The sequence below is a fragment of the Acanthisitta chloris genome, unplaced genomic scaffold, assembly GCF_000695815.1.
Source record: "Acanthisitta chloris isolate BGI_N310 unplaced genomic scaffold, ASM69581v1 scaffold31765, whole genome shotgun sequence".
Lineage (NCBI taxonomy): Eukaryota > Metazoa > Chordata > Aves > Passeriformes > Acanthisittidae > Acanthisitta > Acanthisitta chloris.
In genome coordinates, this window is record NW_008674746.1 from 5,978 (window position 1) to 17,163 (window position 11,186).

The window sequence follows — 11,186 nt, forward strand, 5'->3', positions numbered from 1 at the left end:
GCCCAAAGGAACTTGTGGGTACAGATGGCGCTAGCATCTGTACCCACAAGGCATCAGAAGCATCAGTGCTGCAGAGGCTTTACAACTTGACATGTGATTCTTGGATCTTTTGAGTTGGGTGGTGGGAGGGAGCATTGCTCAGTGAGGTCTCTTAGAGGGTCTCTTGGAGGGATGAGGATTTCTCATCTGCCTGTGGGATAAAGAGCTTTGGGCTGCAAGTTGTAAGTAATGCTGTCTGCTCAAAAAGCTTTGCCATGTGGCTGTATCAAGAGTGAAATTGTTTTGTGGTTTGTGACAGAATTTAAGGGCAGTCTTACAAAAAGCCACCGGTGTATATAAAGGCAGAGTAGCACTGGGTTGTCACTGTGGAGTGTGTTGTGCAGAAAAAAGGGAGCTCTGGCAAAATGCACAGAGTTTTCTGACTCAGTGGGACAGTTTGAACTTAGTGTATAACTTGGCTGTGGCTTACAGATATGTGTGGAAGCCTGTCCATCCTATTTGGTCTTCTGACACCACTAAGCATTCATCAGTGGAAGAGGAAGAAAAAGTACTGCAGGTAATCTTTTTTTTTTTTAAAAGAAAAGAAGAAGCTGGAACTTCCAGAAAAGTGTTGAGAGAAACGTTGTCTTGTTAGAAGATGGATGAGCTTTCAGAGGGGCTAATTTAGACACTGAGGAAGGCTGTGTGGAGTGGACTGCTGGCCGGGTGCCGGTCACTGAAGGGCACCAGAGGATGAAATGCCAGGCAGTGCTGGTAGTGCTGGCACTTCAGCCCATGACGGTTGGGTAGCATGAATTATCTCTCTGCCTTCCAGCTAATTTTATCCTGTTGAGTTTTCATGAATCATTTCCCATCTCTGCGGGTTAGAAATCAAAGGGGAAGTTTGCTAGCCAGAATAGTCACATCTGCTATTTCGAAGCTAGTGTCTGGGGTTTGCTTCCTGCCCACCCCCACACCTTCCCTTCCCTTTCCCTTTTTACCTCCATCGTTGTTCAAACACATGAATCACTGGGGTGGCTCACCCACAGAAGTGCTTGGGCTGGCTGGCACAAGTGCAGGGTTGCTGTGGGTGCCGTGAGCTCGCCGTGGGGTGGCATGCAGGTGGTGAGTGCCACCTGGCAGGGTCCCTGCTGCACAGCAAGGCTGGCAGGGCCTAGCCAGGCGTCTTGAGTTTCCTGCATGTGCCTTATAAAACATTAAAGGCATGCCAGTGTCTTTTCCCTCGCCCAGCACAGCAGAAGAAGCAGGAGTGTGGTGGTGGCCCAGCCTGTCATGTGCCTACCAAGTGCTTCCTCACTCCAGCCTTTAGCCTGTCCGTGGATGAGAGCAGAGGTCGTTCGGGCAATAAATTCACATCTGCTTCTTTTGTTTAGCTGAGTGCCCTTGATTGCCATTGAGGCTGACACCTGGGCCAGCAGCAAGGGAATGACAGGTTCCTCGTGCACAAGTTGAGTGCTGTAAGTAGCAATCCAGGGACCCACAGAGGAATTGCATAGTGTGAGGTCCCTGTGGGTGAGCAGAGTTTTCCTGGCAGTGTGCTAGGGAGAAAGCACGTTCCCTTGGAACACAGTGAGCATTAGGTGAGTGAGAGGAGTTCTCTGGCTTGCTGGTGTTAGTTTTTAATCAGTCTTGGTGCATCACAGCAAATGCAGGAGACTGTAAGAGTGATTGTGTTGAGATGGCTTGGAAAATTGCCTAGTGGATGGCCCAGGAAGTGATAGCTTGGGTAGCATGACACCAATCCTGGGTAAAGGTAAAATAATTCATGCTTGAAGATTGGGGTTATGGAAAGTGTCTCTTACTCCTTAAACAGATCTGATTCTGTTCTTTGGGAAGCTTACCTTGGTTTAAAGAGAGGTCTGTAGACGTGTTGTAGTTACGTATATAAGGCAGTTGACTCCATGTGTGAGAACCCAATTCGTATGTAATGCAATTGGCTTAGGAAGTGAAGGCAGTGACTGATCCAACAACTGAACTGAAGTGGCAGGGTAAACAGTAAGGAGGGTGAGGGATACTCGGGGCTAAAGGACAGGATTAGCACACCAATAAATCAGCTGTTTGCAGATTAAGAAGAACATAGAAAACAGTTTTTCAGCATAAAAGATCTCAGTTCTAGCATTGTCACTGTAGATGAGGGGAACTAATAATCCAGCTATTTTAAGCTAGAGCTTGATCATTTTAGAGAAGAGTTTCTGCAACTTGATATGTAGAGGCTGCATTTTCAAAGCAGACTTGGTGACCCTTCCCTTCAGATGAGGGGGAGGGAGAAGTCAGTTCTGCCTGACACTTCTCAGTGGTGCAGAAGAAAGATTGGCTCACCACTGGCAAAGTGTGTAGATGAACCACGCTTGGTGAGTTGTAGCTGTTGGTAGGGGCCGAGCAGTTTGTTTGGTGAGCAGTTTGTTTGATAGGTGGAGTCATTGAAAGAAATGATTTTCCTGCAGACAAGGGGAGAGTTCTGACCCTGGAGAGGCATGTCCTGGCCGTGCTCTGTGAAGGGAGGCTGTGTCCTGAGCAGTGCCACGTGAGAACATGGGGGCAGGATGGGCAGGCAGCTCTGGGCAGCTTTCTGTGCCAGGCCTTAGCTGGAAAAGACAACCATGATTGTGGACACAAACAGAGTGGTGATGAGTCGGGATGAGGAGATAGTTTCATGTCTGTAACCCTTGTACTTAGTTCAGACTCAGTCCTACATCAGAGCAGCTTTCTAGAGTCAGCATCTTGAAGTAATGTAGAGAAAATTGGAAGGGTTGCACAGAAGAATAGCAAAAACTGTTGGAGAGCTGAGAAGATGCTGCATGGGTACATATCCAGGGCTCGGCCACGCATGTGGTTTTATTCAGTGCTTATCACCGTTGCTATCCAAACACCTTTCAGCAGTGCCTTGAGGAAGAGGGCTTACAGCTGCCACTTGGTTGCATTCTTATTCTGTCCTTGGGGAGAAAAATGTTGGTGGAATAGCATCTAGTTTTAATGCGGGATTTTGTGTCTGTTTGTTTTAACCTTATAAATGTAGGTATATATTTATGTTGAAGAAGCCAAAGGCAAAGAAGTTCAACAAGCAGATCTGCCCAAAGATGGTGAGGTTTGTTCCAGCCATTACCCTGGGAAGCAATTCTTTCCATTTGCTCAAAGCAGTGCCCCAACGTGCTGGGAATTTCAGCCTTTCGCGGCTGGTTGCAGGGCCCTTGGGGGAAATGCTGACTGGTGCCCAGAACTAGATAAAGTCACATATCACTTATTCATGATGGGGATTAACAACTGACATGAACTTCTGGTGGAGTGTTGGCTTCTCTTCCTCGTGCTAGACTCAGGTGGAGATTTTGTCCTGTTTGTAGACTAAAGGTAAGGGAACGGGATGTAAAGGTTTCAGTCAGGTTGACCTAATTCTCCTCTCTGCCCATAAGTTGTGAGTCTGTGAGATCCATGTATGGAGCAGAGTACAGCAAAAGTGAGAGGTTTCCATGTGTTTTGGATATGTAAGTCACATATTCTCTCAGCTGTAGTAAGTGCCTGCCTTGGTTCTGTGGCATGTCACTCTGGTTCAGAGGCTTTAAGGATGCATGAGAGCTTTCTGTTGTCAGCAGCCCACTTTTTTGAGACCTTATTCAACACTTAACATAGCGAAGTTGTAGCACACAACAGCACACAGATGGCACATGGATCCTCTTCCTGCTCTGAGCTCAACAAAGGGCAAACGCTCCTAACTGACCATAACACAGAATTGTGAATCAAATCTTGTAATCATCAGCATTTTCCATCTTCACTAGAAGCCATCATAAAACAAGACTGGTTCAGGGATTATTTCACAGGTTCTCTTCCTGCTTCTCCTTCTGAAATGCATCTGTCATGAGGTAGCTCATGGTGGGTTTTGATAATAAGTTTTACCAGTGAAGCATGTCAGAGTGGCAGTGTGAAGGCATCTCGCATCGCTTTGAAATGACAGGAGTTCCAGGTTGGCAGACAGGAATACAGTGTGAAGGCATCTCACATCCCTTTGAAATGACAGGAGTTCCAGGTTGGCAGACAGGAATTCCACGTTCCCAACCTGTCTGCAGTCAGGGTGACAGTGAGAGTTTGGTGTTGTGGCACCCCAGTGCTGTTTGCCATGGCAGTTGCTAGTCTTGAGCAAGTCATTAAAACCACTGGGAAGACTAAGTCTGCCTTGATGTAAAACAGATTCAAGTCTTGTGGTTTTGAACTTTGCACTCCAAGCTTCTTCAGAGAGCTTCAGAAAAAACAGTGGCATTTTCAGGTATCTTCCTTGTAGTCCTGACCTTCTTCAGTGTTTTCAGAATTTGAAACTCAAAGGAAATGTTTCATACTTCTGGTGAATTTGTGGCTCCTGATCGCAGTGGAGTAATTGGCAATGATTTATACAAGTCCTGGTCACAGCCCGTGGCTGCTCAAATCCTGCATCGTGCATGCCCTATAATTTTCACTAATTAAGTTTGAGTTTGTGACTGCTGCAGCTAAGCTGTGCTGGCTGCATTCAGCCCTGCTGTGCAGCTGTCAGAGAGGAGCCCTGGGCTCACAGCAGGGTGGGGGCAGGTCCTTGGGTCTGGGCTGGCCATTGCCAGCCTTCGCTCTGCCTGGGCACTGCCAGGCAGGGACAGCTTCACCCGCAGCAAAGCCAGACCTCTGCGGGAGGGTGAAGCCAGCACTGTGGCAGCAGTCAAGGTGAAAGCAATTTTCCCAGTGCAGCACTGGGTTATATGTCTGTGATCCTCCTCTAAGCAAAGGAGTTCTCTCTCTTATGTTGTGGGGTCTTCAGTGTTTGCGCTGGCTGTGAGCACTGGCTGCGTAGTCAGCTAGTGCTTCATGCAATGGCCTGAAGTGGTTGGCATGGCTGAGGACCTTGGTAAGTGAATTACCTCAGGGAGAACAGACATTCTGGGTCTTCCTTGGCTATATGGGGGGAGCTCAGAGCCCTGAATGCTGTGCTTTATTCCCCCTTCTTGTCTCCTCAGTAGCTGACTGTTCTGGATTACTATTTCTGGTAATAATATGCAACTGTAGAAAAAGCATATGAATTCAAGTCCATCTTTCACCACGGGCCTGCACTTCAAAACATGGTGCAAGCTATGCGAGCTCTTTCTTGCAAGAAGAGGGGCTGACCTCCTGAAGGCCAGCAGTGAGAAACTGAGTGAAGGAGCTGTGTGCTGAGGAGGCAGGGATTCCTGTATGGCTGTTTCACATGTAAGAATGTCCCAGTCTGGGAAATGTGCCAGTAAAATGTAAAATTAAAGCTCTGTTTTGGAGGCTGATCCATGCAGATAAGAGTCTGTGCCTGTTAGCTACAAGAGGGGCAGTGATAAAGGCGGCGTGCTTGAGGACAGGAATTTGCAGGTTCCTTCATGCTTAACCCCATTTGGAGGTTTTTTCCTGCTTTAGAGATTAACAGCTCAGATATTACTGTCTTTCCTACTTCCCTGATTTTGAGCAATCTGGTAAAGCCACTGGAGATTTTAGCATGTCAGGAAGAAATGTGAGCCCTGAAAGAGGGTAGGTTTTGATTAGGTTTTAGGAAGACATTCTGTACTGTGAGGGTGCTGAGGCACTGGCACAGGTTGCCCAGAGAGGCTGTGCTGCTCTGTTCCTGGAAATGTTAAAGGCCAGGTCAGATGGTGCTCTGAGCCACCTGGTCTGGTGGGAGGTGTCCCTGCCATGGAAGTGGGATTGGAACTAGATATCTTTAAGGTCTCTGCCAACCCAAATCATTCCAGGATTCCATGAAGGATCACCTCCCTTCACCTGCTGGCCATACTTCTCATGCAGTCCATGACACTGTTAGCCTTTTGTTGCCATGAGTGTACATTTCAAACTTGTGGTCAACTCATCATTCCTGAAAACTCCAAGGGACTTCTCTGTCAAGCTACTTTCAAACCTGCTGGCCACAAGCCCATCCTTCTGTGTGGAGTTATTCCTCTTCATGGATTAAAATGAAATATAGAAAACTCACTTATATTTAATACTGAAATATTAAAACACTGCTAGATGAATCACTCTCATGGCAACGTACCTGCATCTAATTCCTCTTGGCTTTAATGTATTCCAACAGGAAGTAAGTGCTTACACACCTTTCAAGGACTGGAACTAATCAGTCTGCTAGAAGTCATAGAGAATGTGTATGAGGTAAAAAAATCCCAATCATTGATCCTTCCCACAGCAAGTAGATTATCTCATTTCTGTTTCTCAGAATTACCTGGTCCAGTCCTTAGACTCACTTTTGATGCTCCTGTTTGCTTCAAGCTCTTTTAATCTACTATGATTTGTAAAGGAAAACCTGACTGACTAAAAGGTCCCAGTGTGACAACAGAAGGAGAGGCATTGCTGGTGGTGTATTTCTAGTAATGTCAGCTGGGAATTGTTTTGGCTTGACACTAATCAAGAGGCAGTGGTCAGTCTCTTCTCTCGTTTAACAAGTGATGGGACGAGAGGAAGCGGCTTCAAGTTTCACCTGGGGAGGTTTATGTAAAGGAAAACCTGACTGACTAAAAGGTCCCAGTGTGACAACAGAAGGAGAGGCATTGCTGGTGGTGTATTTCTAGTAATGTCAGCTGGGAATTGTTTTGGCTTGACACTAATCAAGAGGCAGTGGTCAGTCTCTTCTCTCGTTTAACAAGTGATGGGACGAGAGGAAGCGGCTTCAAGTTTCACCTGGGGAGGTTTAGATTGGATATTAGGAAAAATTTCTTCACTAGAAGATTACCAAGCACTGGAACAAGTTGCCCAGGGAAGTGGTTGAGTCTCCATCCCTGGAAGGTGTTAAAATACATGTAGTTGTGGCACTTAAGGATATGGTTTAGTGGTGGATTTGGCAGTGCTAAGCTTATGGTTGGACTCAATGATTTTAAAGCTCATTTCCAGCCTAAGTGATTCTCTGATTGCAAGTTTGTTGGTGTCCTGGAATAAAAGCACAAAGTCTGTTTGGATTGTGTTTGTGGACAACAAAGTCTGGGCAAGTTGCAAGCAGGAGGGCTGCAGGGTGTGCATGGCCCGAGAGCTGTGGCAGGGCCAGGGCTCTTAGAGCAGCGTGCTGGGTCACCCAAACCCCAGCTGGGCACAGCAGCCAGGAAGTAAGTGCATTGCTTGGACAGGAGCATGGAAATCCTGAGCAGGGGCAGGGAGGCTGTTATCTCGGCGCAAGGTGCTGCTCCCGCGCGTGCTGCGGCCGCTGCTGCGCAGGAATGTGGCTGATAAGTTGGAAGGAGTGTGGGGGGCACCGTGAGAGGGGAGGGCTGCGAGATGTGCCCTGTAGTAAAATGTGGAGCTTCGTGTGTAAAGTGAACACGGATTTCTTCCTTTGTTTTTCACTTGTCTGGAGGTATTTAAGCTGAAGTTGGCTGAAGGAAGCGTGGTGACCTGCTTTGGCAGGAGGTCAGGCTGTGCTGTCACAGGATCTCTCGGTCTCTAACAGCAGAGTCTCCGTGGGGTGAGAGTGGGAAAGGAAAAGCTGTTTTCTCTTCAGGGACAGATGTCTGCATCTCTCCCTGCTGAAGTCTTGCGAGATGTGGCTGTTCTCCCTTCAGGTGTCCTGTCTGCCAGGCTTCCAGACAGGTGGCTGCTCTGACAGAGCGTCCGTCCCGCAGCCAGCACCCACCTCTCCTGTGCCAGCATGGGCCCCACAGCTGGCCAGCTCTGGAGCACCACTAGTCTCTTCTTGTCCTTTAGCATTTTGCCCCTCCCCAAGCTTCTGCTTTTTCCCTCTTCAGCTGCTTTACTGCAGACTTTCCAGGAAAGACCTGTTCTTCTCCACTGGGAAGGGCAGGAAGGGCAGGTAGCCCCTGACTGCAGCCCTGGCTGGTGCATGGGTGCATGACTGGAGAGCTTCCCTCTTGCTCCAGATTGCTCAGACAGAGCACTAAACCTGCCAAAATAATGAGCCCCTCTCTGCCCTTAGCTTTCTTTCTGACTGGCTGTGGAAATCCTGAAAGAAAATGTGTCTTGATTTGGGCATCCTGTAAAAGGCTTAAAAGTATATGTGTTTGCGTTATGTGTTTGCATTATTTGCTTTCAGATCACTTTGAGTATTAAGCAATGCTCGTTGATACAGTCTTTATAAAGGTCTTTCAGGCTGCATGTTGGCATGTGAGAAGTTGGACTGGAAAAGCTAATCATTTGTCCCCTGGCACAAAGAGCAGCCACAGAGACTGGGGATAGCATTCCTTCTTGCTCTGAACAGGGCACAAGTGCAGACCAGACTTCTGTGGTGCTCAGTCCTGTACAAGCGTGTATGAAATAAGGAAATTCCTGTCTTCAGGGGTTTGTGGCCTTAGGACATGAATTTAGGAATGCCCAGAGCTAAATCACGATAGGGATGGGCTCTTCCACCAGCTCCCCTGACAGAAAGGGCCTGATCAGCTGCTGAGGTGCCTGTGTCAGTGCTGCAAGCATGCAGCATAACAGAGTGTGCCATCGGACGCGTGCAGGGGATCACAGGGAACTCTGAGGGAGCAGCTGTGGAGTCTGTCTGACCTGGTATGGTACCTGAGAGCAGCCAGTTTGTGTGCCTTGGAGGGAATCTTAAGCTGAACGCAGTGAAGAGATGAGCAGGACTCTGGTTTATTCTTCTCAAGCTGTGATGCTCTTAAGCTTAGTGGCCCTTCCAAAAATCTAAATTAAGGCCATTCTGAATTATTATCACTTGATGTATCTGCATCTTCTCTTCAGCACTTCTCCATGACTGGGGGAGGAGTGAAGTGTTACTGCTTTGGAGCTTGCTGTCCTTAGACATCATTAAGTGATTGATGATCTCTGATTCTGTGAAGTGGCCTCTGGCTCTTAGTTGAGCAGAAGGAGAGGCATTCTCACCATGGCAGCCCTGTGTGCCAGAAGGTGGTGGTGCTTTGGCTCTGGTCATGGCAAAGGAAAGGAATGTTGAGAGCATGATTTGTGCAACCTTGGTGGAGTCCTGACAGGCACTGTAGGCACTTACCTGTTTGCCAGAGGTGTCCAGAGCGCACAGAAAGTTCCATCTGCAGCAGTGGAGTACACTGCATTTTGTTGCCAGATGAAGACTGGCATGTGCTGTACCCACGGACAGGTCCTGATTCGTGCCACAAGCTGCATTCCTATTTCTTGTCATTCTGTCCCCAAAGACCTGCTCTGAAGCAGTGGTGCTCTGTGTTCCCAGAACATACCACACCCATCAGTCTGAAATTCCATGTGCAGCATTTTTAATGGCTGCTGTGAAGGATGTTTCAGACTCTCTGTGCCTCGGCGGTGTGTCGCGCTCTGCGCCGGATCGCGCTGGGCTGCCCTTCCCTCCCTGGCGCAGGGAGGGATCTCCACACGTAGGTGTGCACACGTAGGTGCTCTGGTGTGTGGTGGCAGCTCGTGGTGCTGGAGGAAGCCTGCTCTGATGGCTGTGGTTCCTGGTGGAGGAAGGTTGTGATTTCCTGGCAGCTCATTTTTCTCCTCCCTTCCTTCATTATTTTTCAGAACATGAGTGAGAACTTGAAGGACTGTTTGATCCAGACTCAGGCTTCCTTAGGGGAGATGGTGACGATAAAAACAGAGGTCTGCTCTCCGCACCAGGACCAGGAATATGGACAGCCTTGGTATGTGGCTGAGCTTCAATCTGACACGTTCTAACCCCTTCTTTCCACCTGCCCCACAGCTTCAAGTCGGTGTTGAGGAATATACTTTGAACCTCTTGAAGTTAAAAACTCCTTCCTCATGAGGTCTGCCTTGGGGTGTTTGACAGGGGTGGTCACCTACTCAAGTGCTAGGCATGTCGTCTGTGTAGGCTGGTTCTCATCAGGCCTTGCCTTTGAGCAGCACATTTACCAGGCTGCAGGACAGTGGCACTGCCTCCCTGCTGATGGGAGTCCCCTCTGCTGCTCTCCTGCCTGCTGTGAGATGTGCCAGCTGTGTGCTGTGCTTGGAAGTGCTCTAGCTGAAGCTCTGCCTGCTCTGGGCTTCAGCTTTCAGCCATCTCAGGTACCAGCATTTTGCAGATTGGATGGCAAGTTGAATTACTTTGCTGCAGGTGTGGAGCCTAAAGGAGTAGGTCAGGCCCCATTGTCCCAACACCTTGGTGGGTTAACATAATCTTTCTGTTGTTCCCCCCTCAGCTCTGGAAGGCCTGACCCACAGTCCATGGAGGTGGAGCCCAAGAAACTGAAAGGGAAACGGGATTTAATCATGACCAAAAGCTTTCAGCAAGTGGATTTCTGGTGTAAGTGTCTTTTGAGTGGGGGAAAAGCACCACTGCTGTTTGTATAGACACTGGTCTTTCCCCATCGGCGCCCTGCTGTTTTGGGGCAGGAGCAGGCAAAGAAAAAAAAGCCAGGGACAATTTTACATGCTCTCCTGGAAAGACTGTCACATTTGATAGGGAAGCTGTTGCACCAATGCAGCTTGTTCATCAAGGGGCTATGCAGCAGTAGGGTGGAAAGTGAGCTGGAAACATGAAAACTGCACATTGGAAAGCCCTGAGAGTCTGCACAACCCAAAGGCTTGAATTTGGAAGCTGCAAAGGGAGCATTGTGCAGATAAAATCTTTCCCCCTTATTCTGGGAAAGAAAACTGGCACCAGCTACTTTGGCATACCTACAAAGTATACCTACTGGTAGACCTGAGTCCGTGTGGACACAGGGCAAGTGCCTGGGGGTGCTGTCTCCTTCCCAAGCACGGCATGAGGGCTATATGATGAGGGTGTTGTTTTGAGGGCTGTTTGTTTCTGCTCCCTCTGGCATGTAAGGAATCAAACCTTTTGGCTGGAGGATTTAGCTGGTAACTAGGGATGTGTGAGGAGCCTCCAGCCTGTCCCTGCAGGCAGTGGTGGGGCCTGTCCACGTGTGTGCAGCTGTCAGTAGTGAGGATGTGCAGGGCCCCAGGGCTCGCAGAAGTGCAGGGCTTGGTTGGCCAGGTGTGGTGTGGGGCAGAGCCCTTGGTGAGGGAGATGTGGCAAAGCAAGGGAGCAGCCAGCAAAGTATCTGTGTGCGTGGGGGCTGGACTTTGGGGAAGGGGCTCAGCTGGGCTGGGGGAGGACGGGGATCTGGAGTGTGCTGGCCTGAGTGCTGTGCGCTCTGTGTGCTGCCTGAGGCTGTGTGAGCGTCATGTCTGCCCAGCCCAACCCCCTGTCTCTGTGTGTCCACAGTCTGCGAGTCCTGCCAGGAGTACTTCGTGGATGAGTGCCCAAGCCACGGCCCCCCAGTGTTCGTGTCTGACACCCCAGT

General features: G+C 49.0%; 1 protein-coding gene across 1 annotated transcript in view; it reads left to right on the plus strand.

Moving 5' to 3' along the window:
* Positions 1–9,447: 9,447 nt before the first annotated feature.
* Positions 9,448–11,186, plus strand: part of LOC103802940 (PR domain-containing protein 11-like) — a 2,961-nt gene continuing 1,222 nt past the window's right edge. The window contains exons 1-3 of the mRNA XM_009075474.1: positions 9,448–9,563; positions 10,080–10,183; positions 11,108–11,186. The exon at positions 11,108–11,186 is cut by the window's right edge and continues 193 nt beyond it. Of these exons, the coding sequence (XP_009073722.1) occupies positions 9,448–9,563; positions 10,080–10,183; positions 11,108–11,186 (299 nt within the window). The remainder of the gene's footprint in view (positions 9,564–10,079; positions 10,184–11,107) is intronic.